The following is an 18412-nucleotide window of genomic DNA, read 5'->3' as shown; positions in this document are numbered from 1 at the left end:
GAGGCAAGATTCAAAAATAGACATCTGTATAAACTATCCTTATCCTACATCAATTCCAGCATATCCCTCCCAGTCAGAAAATAATTCTGTTATTTACACATGGTAAATGTAATCTTCCTTCTTGAAAATTAAATTACCTCTTCCCCCCTAACCTTGCAACACTCTCTTATTGATCACTAGCCACCTAATGATCAAAATAATTACATCGAAAACCTAAAATAAATTCACACTGTGGACCATTAAATCCATGTCCAGGCTTCCTCCTCTAGAATAAACAAACCTAATCAAATTAAAAATTGCTCACAGTAGATAGAGCAAAAAACCCAGATCTTCACAAACTGCCTGCAATTTGCTAACAATACTTTCTACAAGACACAGGATTTCAGTATACATCTTGTCAATGCTAGTGAGAGAGAAATCATTACTCTTGTATGAACTCAGGTTAAAAAAAAAAAGTTATTGCTGGAAGTGTTACCTGTAATTAATAATTTGGTTTGATTTTTTGTGAAGCAGTTATTCTCAAATTTGCATTTGATCTTTTCATTTTACTACATTTTTACATTAACAAATGTAGTATTTTATAATGCAACCTTTCTCTATTTTATTTCATTTTATTGATTGCAGATTACAGTTACAACTCACAATTTGGCTTTCCAATCTTGCCCTTAAAAGTGCTTGCATAAAACATGGAGGTAGAATATTCACATAAGTATACATCAGCAAGAATCAAGAAGTTAAGAAACTGGCCCACTGCCTACAAATCTTCCACACGCATATTATCTGTTTCCCTCATTCTTTACTTAATAACATCAGAAGTATTTTATGCTCTGCATCCAAGTCCCACAGGTTGTACTTACTGAGCTGGTACAACAGCATTAATTTATCAATTTACATGAAGAAAGGATAGGGCCAGTAAGGCATTTTTAAGATTTTTTGTGTATGCTAAGAAAGATTATGCCTCTCATAATTATGTAAAAAGGTATTTTTTTTGGGGGGGAGAGGAATCCAGTTATCACAGTTTAGTGTAAAAAGACTTCCAATTTTAAACTAAAAGAACTGTGAGTCAAATTGCTGCTGACAGGATCAAAGATGGACACTGTGTTCTAGGTGTTAGAATGTGAAGCATGCACAGAAATTCCTCTCTCCTTTTTTTTCTTAAGCAATCTCTCACATAAACACCTTTTCCTAAGGTTATCTACTGACAACTATACACAAGTTAGCAGAATAGCTGCATGTATGTTTTCCCTTGTTCTCTCCTTCACTACTTTGTTGTTAAAATAGCATAAAGGTTTACTACGGCTAAAGACTTCTTCACATTTTTTGACTCAAAATGTATCAGAAAAGTCTGACTGGATACTTGTGCATTTATATAGCTGAGCACACCGCTTGCAAATCTCTAGGATGAAACTATAAAGTATTACTACATTTTATTCTCCAGTCTTAGCCAAAATTCAGTGCTGAGCAAGTTGGTTCAGCTACCAAGCAAAAATAATTTTTCTGGCAGCTGCTTCTCTGTAATTAAGCTGGACAGGATTTTACAAATTCTCTTTTCCCTTAATCTGCAGCAGACAAACAGTATTCACTCATAGTTAAAAGCCCACCTGACCCAGTGAATTTATGACAGTCTTTTTATACAAGCCGCATTCCTGCTACTTCTTCAGCCTGTATCCTTAGCATATTCTCTAGAGCAACAGCAACCATTTCCACAAAAATTCAACCTTTAATTTAACTGTAAAAAAAAGAGGAATCATTATTTCCACAAAACAAACAAGAAAGCCAAGAGACTTTTTCAGACAGCAGGAAACATGGTTCAAAGAGAACATCCTTGCAGTGGAAATAACAGTACATGATGATTTTAGCCCTTTGCTCATCTCTACTGTTTGTAAAAAACAAATTATCACATAGTGGGAAAAGCATGTTAGATGGTTCTTGGAGAAACAGTAACACGTTTTTTTGGTTGTGGGTTTTTTTTGTTTTGTTTTGGTTTGGTTTGGTTTTTTGTTGTTACCTGTTTTTTGGTTTTAACTAAGTAGGTCTTCTGATCTGTCCATCTGAAGTACCTTCTGTAGTCTGACACCACCTGACTGTAAACTAGAACTGGCAGCAGCTATTTCAACTGGTTGCTGAGACCAGCAGCAATAGTTCTGTCACAAACTGTAGGCAAAGAGCTGCAGCAGGGTGGGGGAGAAGACTGCCCTTCAGATCTGAAAGTTCTGGAGGTGTAATGAAGTGAACAGTCCTTAAGAAAAAAACAACAGAGGATACCTCAGACTTGCTGAAAAGCAGCATCTTCAGCTCCAGTAACATTTTCTTCCACCGCCATGTTACTTCATATTTTACGCTAAAGTCAGAAGGTTCATCCCTTCCAAGGCTTGTGCAAAGCTGAAGCAACAGCCAGTCATGTCCAAGGGAAGGAATACACAGTTTAATGTACTTCCCAGGGCAACACTCTTTTAATTCAGTTTTGGTATTCTCTTGCAGGTAATTGTAAATCCATTCATATAATAGAAATGTTTTTGATCAGAGACGGCCTGGCACTGCAGTCTGGCATAGCTCCCTTAGTTTCAGTGGAATTATGCTGATTTACTCTCCAACCATGAGATTCATGGTTCTGTAAATTCTTAGAACCGATCTCTTAGTTTTCCAGAGTAAGGAAGGATACCTTCACAAAGCTCCATAACACAACAGCAAAACGATTGTTTCTCCCTGGCAAACTTTGTGCTTTCTTTCAGCCTCACACCACAGGGGAATGTGACAACATAAAAACCAGCTAGTAATTTCAATCGGGAAGTAGGAACTGTCTCCATGTTTACCACTACCATAGCCCGAGCAACACAGACAATAGCTGCTACCTCTTCCTCACAAGGGCCGACTCTTGGTCACACATCTTAATATAAAGCAAAAATAACTAACTGGTGCAGACAGTTCCCTATCTCAGAAGGACCTGACTTCCATTGGATGAGTATAACACTGCCATCCGCTGCCACTTCGGTCATCTGATTTGAGATTCAGGAACTGGAACTAGAGATGCTACAGTCCAGGGAGTTACAATCCACACAACTGCACAGGCTCTTTCACTAAGGTTTGGGGAGATTTTTTGAAAAAACATATGTATCAAGAAAACCATACTGGGACGCTGGGGGAATTATATTATTTGCATTTATTTATCAAAGGAATTTCAAAGGTACAGTTTATAGATAGGACTTTCAGATTCCAGCTTACCTACCACACTGGAGAAAGATTACCTGTGTTCCACATCACAGTTTGTGCTGGTTTTGGCTGGGTTAGAGTTGATTTTTTTCATAGTGGCTGTTATGGGGCTGTGTTTTGGACTCATGCTGACAACAGTGTGGGTAACAGGGATGTTTCAGTTACAGGCTGAACCTTTCTGTTCAGACAAGGCCTTTCTGCCTCTCCCCTCTCCCCCCCGTCCCCAGCAGCAACCAGGTTGGGGGGCACAAGCAGTCAGGAGGGGACACAGCTGGGACAGCTGTCCCCAACTGACCCAAGGGATATTCCACACCATGTGGCGTCACGCTCGGCATATAAAGCTGGGGGAAGGAAGAGGAAAGACGTTGGGAGTGATGGTGTTTGTCTTCCTGAGTAACTGTCAGGCGTGATGGAGCCCTGCTGTCCTGGAGATGGCTGACCACCTGCCCATGGGAAGTGGTGAACGATTTCTTGGTTTGCTTTGCTTGTGTGCGTGGCTTTTGCTTTACTTAGTAAACTGTCTTTATCTCAACCCACAAGTTTTCTCACTTCTACTCTTCTGATTCTCTCCCCCATCCCACTGAGGGGAATGAATGAGCAGCTGTGTGGGGCTTAGCTGCCAGCTGGGGTTAAACCACGACACAGTCTGGTGCAGACTGACTAACGATTTTACAGTTGCTGGACACCAATTAAATTGAAAGCATACATTGTGATCTTTGTATATTGTATATTGTATTGATAATTCCTGGTATGCTTCTCTGATCCATTTGCTTATGTATGTCCTAGTAATTGCAAATTCAGTGCAGGCGCGTTACGTTAATTTCATACTATGTGCACTTTAAATATTTACTTTTCTATGCCTTACTCAAAATTACACAATGAATATGTAGGCATGCAGTATGAAAGTTATTTAAATATTAGAGTAAATTTACTTTTGGATCCTGATGTACCCTATTGGCTTTTTCCTCTTCCGACAGTCAGTCTTCATTCTTCAGATATTCACTTTCCTTTCAATATATCCCAGCCAAAAATGAGTAACAGAGAACAAACAAAATAAAACAGCCCAGTGAAACAAAGGAAAGATCAACAGAAGTTATCTACATCTCCAAAGCTGTGCAGACATCTATGTGCATGTATTTCCTCTCCTCCACTTAGTAACTGCTTCAACTCCCTACCAAGATCTCTGGTGCAGATTGCAAGATTGCAATCAGACCTTCTCAGGCCTTTCAACTGCAGAAATCACCTGGTTGAAGACATCAGAACTCATGTCCAATCTTAATATTATTCACAGTTCAGAGAAAGAAACTATGAAGTGCTTCCCTTCATTTTTCTGAAGACCACCAACAGTAACCAACACTCCAGACTGCAGCCTGTTACACTTTGAATCCACCCTGCTTCAGTAAGGACTGAACATTTGTCCCTAACCAGTTACAAAGTCTCCAGAGCAAAAAGCACCTTTTGGCACACATCACGCAGGGGAAGCGCTGACTGGAAGCGCTGATGACAGTTCCAAGTTCACCTATACTTACTGCATATCAGTTTTCACTTAGAGCTGTTCCATATTATTCATCAAGTTTTTAGAAATCCATACATTTCTAAAAAAAATTTACATAGATTTCTAGTAATTTAAAAGGTAATAATAATAATAATAATGGGTTGTACTACAGCATTTTCCTCCCCTCTGTTATACATTACATATGGAAAAAACATTGAGAGAAAAAGCTTTAATGTGCAGTAATGTGTTCTTGGTAAGGAGCATTAACATCACCCAGACTTAATTTGGCCATGCCTCCACATCACTTTGTAAGGAAAAAATCCTTGCTTTTTAGAACCACTGGAGCTAATGGGCCTGTTTTTCTTCTGGCAGTTGAAATAGAATTAAAGATCTAACACGATTTTACTTAGGTCTTATTTTCAACAGCAATCTAGCATGTAAATGATCTGAGTTAGTCAAACACAGAAGTGTTCTCAACTTTAAGAGAAGTATGTGGGGAAAAAACCTCTATTAGAGACAAATTCAGCTTAAAAAAGTTTAGGTTTGCAAGCGTTAACTCCCACAGAAGTCAGAAGTAACCAGCCCCTGATAAAAGCCTCTCACAGGGTTTCACACAAATGTAAATTAGTAAGCACAGAAGAATTTTCAAAACCAGCAGACAAAGAAGGATGCAATTTCCCTTCTATTCTACTAGTAGCAAATCTAGGAGGAGGATTCAAAAGGAGACATCTTCTTGGAACATGTTAGAATTATTCACTTCCATCTAACCTACTGCTCAGGAAAAGACTGATTCAGTGAAGGAGAATGCACCTTGGAAACCAGAAAACAAAAGCTCAAAACAAAGAGAAGTGGCATTTCAGTATGGGTACAACTCCTAAAGTTCAAATTTGAGACCTTAATATAGAAATTCTCATTCTGTGTCTTGACATAGAGAAAATCTAAGATCCACGTCAATCTTCTGAGCACCCATCTACTAAAAATAGCTGTTTAATATATAATTGCAATAAATTTTATGTTGTAATATGGTAGCAAGGAATAGTTGATGAACAGTAATTCAGTTAAATAAGAGATTTAAACAGCATAAACCAGGCGTTTATGTGTTTTTAACATGACCTCTGGGGAGTTTTAAGATAAAATTCTTACTATTGTATACCTCATCTGTAACCAAAGCCTTGACTGCTGGCATATTGCTGATTATAAAAAGAAACAAAAAATCAGTCAATTTAGAAAAAAGAAGAGATACTAAAAAAGCTGAAGGTTTTCAGCACTTATTTACTAGGCTGTTAAGTACACATTTTAAGTACATCTTTTATGTATTTACTGCCTTCATTCTGGATGCTTTTTTCATCAATTACTCTTTTGCTAGGTATACTACAAAAGTAAGTGCTGTTTCCCACTAGCTGGATTATATTATGTCTAAGCAGAGGGGAGTCTGGTGTGCACTCACTTAAAACATGAAGGCATAAACCATCAAGATCAATTAAGCACAAAGATCTATCGGAGTACAAGGCAGAGACATACTTAATAGAGGGAGTCCAGTGAAGGGTCACAAAAATGATTCAAGGACTGGAGCACATCTCATACAAGGAGAGGCCAAGCGAGAAGGCCCAGGGGGATCTTATCAATGTGTCCAAATACCTGATGGGAAGGACTGAAGACGGCAGAGCCAGGCTCTTCTCAGGGGTGTGCAGTGACAGGGCAAGAGACAGTAGGCACAAACTGAAAAACAAACAGGAAATTCTGTTTGAAAGTAAGAAAAACACCTTTGGATGATACTAAAAACCAGATTTGACACAGCCCTGGGCAACCTGCTGTAACTGAGCCTGCTTTGAGCAGAGGGGGGGTTGTAGTAGATGGTCTCCAGAAATGCCTTCCAACCTCAAATATTCTGTGAAGAGCTTTACACTTCTTTGTGGATGGGTGTTTATGCTACATTCTCTCTCTCTGTGTAGGTATATAACTCACACACACCCCCACACCCCAAACCAATCAATTAAAGGTGGCAGCTGATTCTTAATCAATGCTTACATCAGCCTAGCTGTATTAGAAATCAGGATGGGAAGATAGCACTGACTCTTCTCTATTTATTCCTCATTGGAACTTGCATCTGTGGACAGCCAAAATTAAGGTTTTGGGTTCTTTTAAGAGCAATTCTTTGGCTTTACCTCATCAATAAACTCTTGATAATGGTTCCCTTTGGTTCCCACTTCCTCTTAAGACTACTACGTGGCTGGCTACAGCTACCTAAGACTGCTTGCATAAGAATATTCTGAACTGACAAAGTTTAACATGGCAACAGTGTGGAGTCAGGCACTAATGATGAGCGTTTTGCACTCAACAAATAATAAGTGCAGGGTAGCATACAAGTTACATGACTTCGGATGAAGTCTCTGTATTTATTTACCTTTAGACTGGTCTTTGCACAAATCATGGCAAGTGGTGAACACACTCTGGAGGTGGCATCTGGCCATACAGAATCCTTCTCATGCTACTCAGGCTTGAGGGCCGTGACAAATCACCACAGGTATCATGGCCACCTCTGGCCACCCCGCTCCCAACAAAGATGGGGGGGGGAGTACACCATATGCTACAGGACTCCTAATTTTACATTGAAATTTTATTCTAAACATAAAGAACACGTGGGAGAGCAACAAGGAACTTGTTACCGTGTAATTTTATGGCTTAATAATTCAAATTCTACTTTTTCTTAAACCCTATTGAACACTTCCAGACGCACATCTCGGTGCCCGCAGAGCGCTGAGGGAGCCAGGCGGTGGTTCCCCCCCGCGGCGGGGATGCGGGGCTGGTCCGTGGGCGCGCACGCCCGGTTCTGCCCCAGATGGCGGGGCCAAGTCCGTCCTACACCACCGCGCCCGGTGCCCTGGGCGTACAGCCGCGTACGGGGCGCGGAGCCGCCGCCGGGGCTCCCCGGGCCGGGCTCCCCTCAGCGCGGCGCAGGGGTCAGCTCCCGCCCCGCCACAGCGCCCGCCCCGCGCGCACCACAGTTCCCGCCACAGCGCCCGCCCCGCCCCGCCCCGCCCCGGCCGCCTCCGCACGCCTCACCGGGCCTTTCCAAATCAATCCGGAGCTAAACGTAACGGGAACTGCCGCCTCTCGCCAACTGTGCCCGACTTATCCTAACAGCACAAGTGAGAGGTCGAAACACCTGAAACTTTTTGGGGCAAAGGTTTTGTTTTTCTCCCTTGGAATGTCACGTACTTACAGTGCAACTGTTAGGAAATGTGCAATGAACATCTGCAGTGCTGGTTATGCCAGAGCGGGCAAAACGGTGCCACCCTGCAACAGCTGCCACCCCAGAAGCCGCCTGCTCCCTCAGCGCTCCCGATACCCACCTTAACCCTTAACGAACGAGCAAACGAGTACACCTCACCTGAACCCACATCCAAATTCGTTTGCTGCTACATTGCTAATTTTTCTCTGGTAAAGCACTACCTAAAAAATAGGTGCAATTACAAACAAACAATCGCAAGGTTCCAACCCTGGGAAGGCCAGGTCAGCCAAGGCATCGCTGCGCCATGGCCATCGCATCCTAGCTGCCGAAAATGCAAACCGCATCCTTCACCGAGTCGGTGCGGGGACACGATGGAGCCATACGCTGCAAGCCGACGGGAAGGCTGAGGATCACCGGGAGCAAACTGGTGTAGGAAATGAGCAGGCCCTGACAGCCAGACCCCCAGGAAACAGCCGCCTCTCCGCTGTGTGGGGCAGGGTGCTCAGGGGCAGCCTACCAGGATGGCGCGACCACCCCGGCGCGGCTGTAACACGGGCTGTGCAGCCTCCTGCAAGGGGTTACATCCTGCTTGCTTGTACAGCTGGGCAAGGCGTCCCGCAGTGCATCCTACCCTTGCTGATACCAGTTCGTAATTCCCAAGATGCTCTGGAAGAACAGATTGACCAAACAAGAAAGAAATCGTCACATAAATTAATCTTGAATTACTTTATTTTTCACAATAATAAAAAATAAATTAGTCATAAACAAAAATAGTTAACATTTTTTCATCAAAGAGGAAATGTATACAATATGAAAAGGATGCTGTACAGTTCTGGTTCAGGTGCATTGCCATGGATACATATTCCTGAACGAGTCAGAAAGCAATCTGCCTATACTCTCCCCCTTTAATTCACTCAAGGAACTGGCTAATCAGAAAGTTTAGAAAATTGTATTATGGATTTACAGTATGACATATATATAAAAAATATATATGTAATACCTGTGTTATAAAATTCCCTAAAAAGTTGGGTTAGTATAATGAAAGAGCTGGACAAAATTTGAATGGTATATGTAAATAAATACATATTAGGTCCCTTTTAATAAAAAATCTGCTTATTCTAAATATTTGAAATATTTTGGTGCAGTGGCTTGTTCCATAGACACAGCTCAGAATTACATATTTCCCATAGACATCTTGTATTTACAAATAACAACAAAATAAGTTATAATAAAGTATATCCTTCTGCCAAAATCAATTATGAGGGTCAAGTAGACAATTTTATACACATTAAAAAACGTTAGGGTTTTCTTTTGTCTCCGGTCCTTCCTGATCCTCTACATAGATCCTGAGTGACTACGATGGGACTTCGCAAGCTCATATGTACCCAACCTCTGCCAAGGCCACTGGTCTCAAGAGACCCAAACACGGCACGGACAGAACAGTTCAGAGCAAGCAGCAGTGACAGACTGTTGCTGGAAGGTCAATGATTTCTCAAAATTAAGCTCCCCTCCTCTTCAGATATAGTGGTGGTTATCTATAACCCATTATAGTAAATGGGGATATAGAAGATTGGGTACTTGCATTCTTAAGAACTTCGGGTTGCTAAAAGGTGAGAAGCAAAGAGCTGAGTTCGGGTATGGTGTGAGTTCTCTTAAGCGGAATTTTCTCCCTTTCACCAGGTCTGAATTTCACCCACACTACTGAGATTTAATGATGACAAGTTTGCTTTAAAATACACTGAAAATGCTGAGTGGATGATTTTTCATTTCTGATACAGAAATAATGATTTTACTCCATTCTCTAAACAACAGCCCATGTATCCAACACCCCCCCATCCCCGTAAGTTTAGGAATAGAGGAAGCTTACTTTCAGTGTTCAAAATCTCATTTTGTGTTCCATTTACAGACACACATATAAATTATCTGCCCAAAACACAGAACAGCTTTTAAAAAGTCAGAGATGTTAAGTGTCTCAAGAAAATAAGGTAGACAGATTTTTTTCCTTTTTGAGTGTGAAGAGAATAATTATCTTTTTTTATGCAGTAGATGTTAGATGTGAGAATGAAGGGCCACTACATACTTCAATAGCTGTGCAAGCACAGGTTCATTGCACAGGAGTTAATTCAGCAGGTACTTTAATACTATGCATTTAAAACTAGCCAACAGGGACACACACACACACACACCCCCACCACTGTGACTGGCAGAAATACAGCTCTCTTAAGAACCTGTGTTAGAAATAAGCACAGCTATTATCAACCAAATGGCCAGTTCAGCATTTTCAGTAATTCTGACCAAACTGAGTATTGCTGCCCAAAGGACAAAGGGATGGGGGTGAGATAAGAGGATGAGGGGAACACTTGTGGGTGTAAAAGGGAAAGGTCAGGATGAGGATGAAAAAAAGCAAAGCCCTGGAAAGCACATTTTACTACTTACAGTGATCTATACACACCTTCAGGAAGGCATAACTTGGCCTTTACTAGCCACAAGCTGTTTCTAGCACCTACCTCCATCTTCCCTCAGTGGTGACCACTGGCGCCTTCTAGGACTCTACAGAAGAAAAGTAAGTAGCAGGGTCCTGGCAATACTGCTGCCCCACATGGTCTGCATGTACTCACTTGACTCAGGGCTATACTGACCACTTTTATCAAGTCTACGAACAAGAAACCTAAAATATGTCTTTGCATTAACATGCCATTAACAAGCTCTGCAACACATTGGGGTGGGGTGGGTGTGTGTATAAAAGGGTCAAATTCTGTACTGCACCACATTGTCATGTGAGTGAGATCTAACAAACAAGATTGATGTTAAACACTACTTTGTTCATACAGAAAGTTCTCCATTTGCTGAAGTATTGGGGAAAAAAGAAAACGTATTATGTTTGTAAAGAGGAAGACACGAGTTCCCTGTGCAGGGATACTAAGGTAGTCCTGCATTGAGTCCGTGGGCATGCACTACAGCTGGACTTCAAAGCTAGCAGGCTTGCAAGAACACCCATGTCTCCTGTACCGCACCCCCCAGCACCCAACTGCTTGCTAACGAGCCCTTCCCTAATTCAGAACCCTGGGGGACTGAAGGTCAGAGATGTTAAAGTAAATACCACCTCCTCATCACTGGCCACGTCGGACACAGTGTCATTCCCACAGGAACAACCCTCGTGCCTCCACACCACCTTCCTCAGTCTTCTCAGCTAGCAAGCGAAAGGGAGAACTCCACAAATTCAGTGCTGCTAGTAAATGCTCTAACCTGGCACGCAACCACCGGACACAAGCAACTCTACCGACGCACGCTTGGCTCTGACATTGCACAGGAGCTAGCAAACCCTGATGGACCCTGGAGAACGTGACAAACGGCGCCAGCAGCCCTCAGTTCTAGAAGGAAAGTGCTTTGAGACACAGAGCCTTCTCTGGACGGAGCAGATTTTGGCCAGCTGCATGTCTGCAAGACATGAAAGCTGCATGTGGGTTTTACCCCTAGAAGTAGTTAGACTGCTTAGACTTTAAATCAACAATTTACAGCAGTCTTCCTACACGTAGTCTGGATTGTGTAAGGTGAAAATCTTAAAGGCAAGGAAGTATTTTTTCCCACCATTCTGCAGGATTTTGACCAATATTAAAATAAAAGGAAAATAAATTAAAGCATTCAGACTCTGAAGCCTGCATCACTTCTTACTTATACTGGTTTTACACCTGCTCTAAGGCTACTGCAAGGCCACCTCTGATTTACGGTGAAAGTAAAATCAGGCCCTCTGCAGGCACCACCCTAAACTGGTGCACTGCTCTGTTAAAACAAACATTTGCTACTGTCCCAATTTCAAAAGCGCACTTTGTGTGATGGTGAAATCGTAGCATAGAACTTATTCTGTGTGGATATTAGTATATCAAAGTGCTGAAAAGAAGGGTGCATTAGTTCATTTTGCAGGAACAGCTATTATGATTACGCTGACACATGAGAAGAGATAACAAATGATTACACTCAAGTTCAGCAACATTCTGGCAGCTTCCTTATCATTCATTCTGGCAGCTTCCTTACCATTAGATGTTTAATTAGGTGAAACAATCTTTTTTGTTTTATCTGGTACATCTGAAAACTGTCCCTTTACTAAAAAAAAAAAAAAAAAAAGTACTATTTGTATAACCGTAACTCACTGCATTCAATTCACAAAGCTGTATACATTAGGCATAATATAGGGTTATATTGCTACATGTATGTATTTATTCTTTGATATTTTAGCTCCCATGTACTCTTGTTTACTTTAGTGGCACCTTAATGGCCCAGAAGATGATAATCTTTATAAAATAACCCAATGGCCATATATTCCAGAGCAAAGTAATATATTTTATAAAAGGATGGCCTATCTATGTGCTGAGTCACTGACTGTCTCACAGTCCGGAGCGTGTGCAAGCAGATTATTTTCTATGAACTGACTGCAAACCTGATTACCTCTCTGCACTCCATTTGCCTTGTGGTTTTCAGAAAGCCTTTTTATGGAACAGGTACTTCCCTCAAGCTGACAGGATAGACTTCCTTGGGACAAAAGAGGCAACAGCAAAGTTATATACTGTGTGTCAAGACTTGCTGCAATGAGATATTCAGATGAAAATCTGTATTTACAAATACTGGATTCCATAGCTGTTTATGCTGCACGTTCTCCATATCATTCTTTGGTCAAGAATATAAGGAATATAATATGATCACAGATCTATAAGTTATCTTCATGGATAAATCTTCATAATACAAGGGAATAGGACTGTGAAAGAAAACCTTTTGCTTGTGTTCATGAATCTAATTAGCATTTCTGTTTCTAACAGCTTTATATCAATTAATTACACTGAAAAAGCCCAAATTAAGGTGTACAGAAACAGCTGGTGACATTATTGGTTTATAATCACAAACAGTAACTTCAAATTTTAGGGGAAACACTTCTTCATTTCACTTAGCCAAACAGTAGCAGTTCATCATGTCCAAAATATATTTTTCACAAGTAACCTGATTAAAAAATCTAAGGTTTCTGTTAATCCAAGGCAGCTTTTAGACGACCGGAGTTCGACTTTCCTGTAGCTTCCAGCACACAAACCGATGTGCCCAGTAACACACCCAGCAACCTTTGCCTCCCAGTGCTCCATTCTCTCTTCTACATCCTCTCCACCAAAGCAGTACCAAGAATACACAATGAGGCTCAAACACGGCTCTTCATGAGTAGCAGGACACCTTAATCACTGTTATATCGCATCACTGGGAGTGACTGAACACACATTATTAAAATTGTTTTTCAACTCAGGCAACAGGCACCTTAGAAATAGATGCATAATTGGGTATCACTAATTTACAAGCAATATGCTGTAATAAGCAGCTGAATAAGCAGAGGTGTTTATTTTTTCCCTCAGACTTATTTACATATTTGAAAGACATCTCAGATGAAGGCTAGAAAATGGGCAGATAATGCAAAAATTTTCATCTGCACTGCACAGCACATCCTGTTTGCTTTTAGCAAGTCCCAAGGCTGACTACAGTAATTGCAGAAATGAAAAATCACCACCTATATTCAGCTCTAAGTCTGGAGCCGTTCTTGAGTAGCTGAAAAGCAAGTGGATGAACAGATTTGCAGGATGGACTAGAAAAAAAAGAGAAAAAAAAAAAAGGTGAGTATACTCTTCTAAAAGATGAGTATACTCTTCTACTACACTCATAGTGCTGCCTGATTCCAAGAGTAACAGACTACTGGAAAGCACCGAGGCCTGCATCCTTTGGTGGTTGTTTGAGAAACTGGTGACAGATCCAGACTATGTCTGGACAAAGTCCTTTGGTACGGTAGTTGTTAAGCAATAGTGCAGAGACAAGACATTAAGCAAGATACCACTTCACTGAAGTAACTGCGCTACAGGAAAAAGACCTTGCCAATGGAAACAATCCCTGGTTTTTATACCAGCAAAGGCTCTTCACCTTTCTGGTAAACCTGCCTCACTGACAGCTGCAGTTGTTGAAGACTTAAAGGGCTAGACACTAATGGCACTCCGGTAGGCAATGTATTTTAAAATCCATACAAAATTAGAAAAGTGTAACTTCAAGAGTTTATGAATTAAATATAAAGGCACTTCTTGGCAGTCAAGTGTATATATATGTGCTGCCTGAGGACAGGAAGTTAGTTAAAAGTACAACTGAGAGAGCTTAACAGTGACTCTTAATTTACTATGAATGGAGTGAAGTAATTAAAAATATATGTTAGAGTGCTAAGAAACTGATGATAAATGGGTTTTTAAGGGTCTGGTTCTTTGTGAAGTCATTTTTCTCATGTGCATCGTTCACCGATTTAGTAATCTAATTTAAGGCAGTCCAAAATACCAAATGCTCTGCAGCAGCTGCGTCCATACTGGTCAAATATTTCCAGTAATTGCCTGTGGTTGATTTAGTTTTCATTAAATTCACAATTCTAAGGCTGGTATGTTCTTTAAATAATTATCTGATGAGCAGGTGCAAAGAATAGTATTATTAAAAATTAATGCTTTAAAAAGATCACGGTTTTACAACAAACATTTAAAAAAAGATAACTGCGCGATAGCTGTAACTGAAAGGGTGTGAGATTTAACCATAGTCTCGATGTATTCGGCGATATAAAAAACCATCTCTAAAGAAGCTAAAACCTGCTGTAGTCGAAACAGTAACACTGTTCAAGCTCCATCTGAAGACTGACATTGCCGCTTTGAGAAGAGTGTTTGTTATCTACGCCCTAGAAACCCTGACTGTCTGTTTGCCACACGTGTACAGGATGCACAACAGGCTGTTTTGTAATAGGTGTAGACACAGAGCCGGGCCTGGACCACCACGTTGCAATTGTAGTATTTATCTTTGCAGTTCTCATCTGTGGAGAAAAAGGAAGAGAGAAGAAGCTGAAGAAAACAGTATTAGAGCAACAAATAACCAATCCCCTTTCTTTTTTGCCATGTAAAATCCCTTGGACCTGTACTTAAGCATTCATTGTCAGGTTAAATAGGCAGCCTATGCAAATGAGTGAGATTATTCAGGTTTCTCTACGTGTAATATAAAGATACATAAAACTGTGGAAGAAATGTACCCATCCCCATTTATACTGTCAGGGGGGTTTTGTGGCTTTTTTTCTTAAACAGAAAATTAGTCTTGAATAAAGATGATAGGAAAGTCTCTACTATTCTTTGCTCAGGTACTTGTCCACCTAATTTTTAGATTCACAGGTATTAATCTCTTGTGGCAGTGCACAGATGGCACCAGTACCCGCAAATGTTATTTTCAAGTAACGATGAATCTAAATACTGAAAAATAGTAAACCATCTCCCTCCTTACAAATGTTACAAATGGTTTAAAATAACTGGATTAAAAAAGACAAAAGTTGATATTCTTCATACTTCCCATTTTTCTAAGATGTTAGGGTGTGGTCTGTTCAGGTTTTGAAGTTTTCCTTTACAATCAACAGGGTTAGAAATACTTCTTGACAACTAAGATTTTTCATACGATCATGTATGTGATTACAGAAACTGAGATGGTAAGAAAAAGACTAAATGACAGAACACTCATAGCAGATGTAAAAATGAGCAATAACACACAAATACATTATTTTTTTAAAAAGAATACTGGCAGATCAGGTGTTTTACACAGTCAAATTATGTTTTAACAGTATTTAATTAACAGAGAACAATTCTCAACTGAAAATTGCCATAAAATGCAAGAGTTAAAACTGTTTCTAAATATTTGCATCTTCCTTTCCCTAATCATTCTCATTACTATTAAAATCAAACCTCTATGAGATGAATGACTTAATTCCAATGCCAAATTATGTGCATGTGCATAGTTACTATATATAAAAGCAAATTGTTTAATTGCCCTTAATGTCTTGGTTTAATGTTATTGGTTCTTATAGAACCTGTTATCAAATACAGTATATCATACATAATCCTGTCAGTGTTTCAAAGACTCTTTGAGAATGCAAGGAAGGTGCATAAAAACACCCACTCCACACATACCATATTCACAAAACCAGATTTCTCACATTCTCAGTAACTTTAAAACCAAGCCATGTTATAAGGAAAACGTTTTTAATCAGAAATAAACCCCTACTTTTACAGCATAGAAAAGAGCTGTATTTTGTGTAAAAATAAACCCCTGAACCTGATAAAAGAAAATACACTCCAAAACCTCTGCAAGATTATTAATTATTTTCTCCACTAGATGGAGTTCCATAGTTAAACCAGAAGCTTCCTCTTACCTATTTCAGGGATACAATCCTGTGTGTTACATGGTTCTTTTTCTTCAGGTTTAAGCTGTGGATCACACTGAGTACTGGCTGTCATGTCATCTGATAGACATCGTACCTCTCGTACCCGAAATCCTCCTTCACAGGATTTGGAACACTGAAACACAAAAGCTGAAGTTCATGAAGACCATATGAGATGTGCAAATAGAGAAAGAATCAAAATGGGAACCTTGAAGCCAGACCCTGGTATCGCTGTAGCCTTTCATCAACTTCACCACTTCTGGGGTTTTCTTTGGTTTTCTAGCTATAAATCCTTAACATAGAGGTGCAATTTTGTTCAAGGTTCAAAATAATTTTTGACCACAGGGGCAACAATGGGACAAGTAAACATGGTAGATACTGCACAACTGAAAGCACTGGAATATTTCTCTTTCTGAATTTATTAGTTAGCTTCTTGCTTCTCTAATAAGTCTTGTTCTTCTCTGCTTATTCATACTTATCTCCCAAGTCTACTGTTTCCACAGTGTTCACATTTCTTACTTTATGAACTGCCTGCACTGAACTTTACTACTCGACTGAGCTGCCCTCCACTGCCCTTTTGCCTCCATTTATATACAATCAGGAATAATTTTAATTGCCTTTTTTCTAGTGCGCAATTATTTTTCACTTCTTGCAGCACAACAATTTAGTAAGCATTATAGGTTTCTTTGAATTTCTAAAGAAAATATTTCTGTCCTCCTTCAAAGTCTGTTATGAAGCCAGAGACTTTTGTACTTGCTTGTCATGGTATTTTAAAGCCAATTATTACACATTTCTGCCCATACTGAAGCAAATCCTTTGTTGACTTCAAGCATTCGCCTGAGTGAGGTCTTTGAGATTTGGCTCACTGTCCAGTTCGACTTAAATGCTCACAAACTTAATTAAACCTGGGTCATTTATAATGATTTAAACCTTAATAGCCCCAAACTAGTAAGAATGTTTTCTTTCTGAATTTTCTGGCATAATTATTTCTTTTCCTAACATTGCAAAACCAACTTGTCATTATCATAAAATCAGAAATTGCAGCAAACTGCCTAAAATATTCTCAATAATATATTCTTACATTGCTGTTTCATCTTTAAGTACAACCTTTCTCCAATTCAGAAAAGACACAGCCCTGTGGCCATAGAAAACTTCATTTTTTAATAAAATTCCTCTTGTTACATGCCTGTATAGAATATTGTAATTATCTCACATCCAACAATAAGAACTTCAGTTCAGGTTTGTAGAGATCTTAAGCACTTAAAATGGAACCAAGACAGAATTTAGATGTTACATACAACACGCTACACACAACCGCCAGCATCCTGAGTTAGTGAGCCATTTAACCCCCGTGACGAGAGGCCACGCCATTTATCCAAGGTCATATAAAAATTCTGCGGAAAACAGAATGTGACAGTTTCAATGCCCAGTACAGGGGCTCTGAACGACCTGTTCTGCTCACTGCCAACCCCATAATCCTTCCTTGTCAGGTCTAACGGTAAGAGATACCACATACTCTGTTGACAACAGCAACAATATCAGAAGGAGAATTGAAAAACGCTCAGAATGTGATCTCGCCTAACCTCCGCTAGCGTACGTTTTTGTTCCTACAGTGAAGAAGGTCACAAAGGCTTAGACCTTTAAGGATTTTTAGACACCACTCCTTAGGAAGCAAGCACTTAAACAGTAACTAGTGATCTCTAAATACCTATCAGATTCTGAGTCTTAGCACCTCATTTCTTCTGTGCCTGCCAAAGAGAGCACATATTTTCGCAGAAGGAATCTACCTGCTGCATTCTGTGGATGCAGACAGCTCTATCTCTTGTGGCCACATGCCTGCAGGTTCCCATTTGAAAATGGGTTTGCTAAGGGGAAGTTACTTAATCTAAACCAACAGCTCAGTAAAGAATCCAAAGAATTTCCAGCAACACCAAAGAACAGACTTCATTCTACATGGCTTTATTATGAGTCTAACTTGGATGTTGTTTTCAAACAAACATCACCTGCAATTAAGGAAGAAAAATCAGGATTCCCTTCAGCTGATTTATTTGTTAAAACCATTTGACCTTCGTTTCTGCTTTCTAGTGCTGCCAGTAAGTCACTCAAATAACTGAGTGCTTAGTAAAAGAGAAAACCAAAACAATTTCTCTGTCTCATGTCATGTGGATGAGGTATTTCCAAAGGTTCCTGGCTAAGGGAACTCAAACTGAAGGTATCTGAAGTGCTTCTA

At 40.1% G+C, this 18412-nt stretch overlaps 1 protein-coding gene across 1 annotated transcript in view; it reads right to left on the bottom strand.

Annotated features, from left to right (window-relative positions):
• Positions 1–8648: 8648 nt before the first annotated feature.
• The window catches only part of THSD4 (thrombospondin type 1 domain containing 4), a 319742-nt gene continuing 309978 nt past the window's right edge, over positions 8649–18412 (bottom strand). Inside the window, exons 17-18 of the mRNA XM_055790923.1 lie at positions 16174–16318; positions 8649–14796 (exon numbers count right to left, since the gene is read on the bottom strand). Coding sequence (XP_055646898.1) covers positions 14654–14796; positions 16174–16318 — 288 coding nt within the window. The 3' untranslated portion in view covers positions 8649–14653. The remainder of the gene's footprint in view (positions 14797–16173; positions 16319–18412) is intronic.

This window comes from Falco peregrinus, chromosome 1 (genome assembly GCF_023634155.1).
Source record: "Falco peregrinus isolate bFalPer1 chromosome 1, bFalPer1.pri, whole genome shotgun sequence".
Classification (NCBI taxonomy): domain Eukaryota; kingdom Metazoa; phylum Chordata; class Aves; order Falconiformes; family Falconidae; genus Falco; species Falco peregrinus.
The sequence above is the reverse complement of the archived record's forward strand: the minus strand, read 5'-3'. Positions and strand labels throughout refer to the sequence as shown.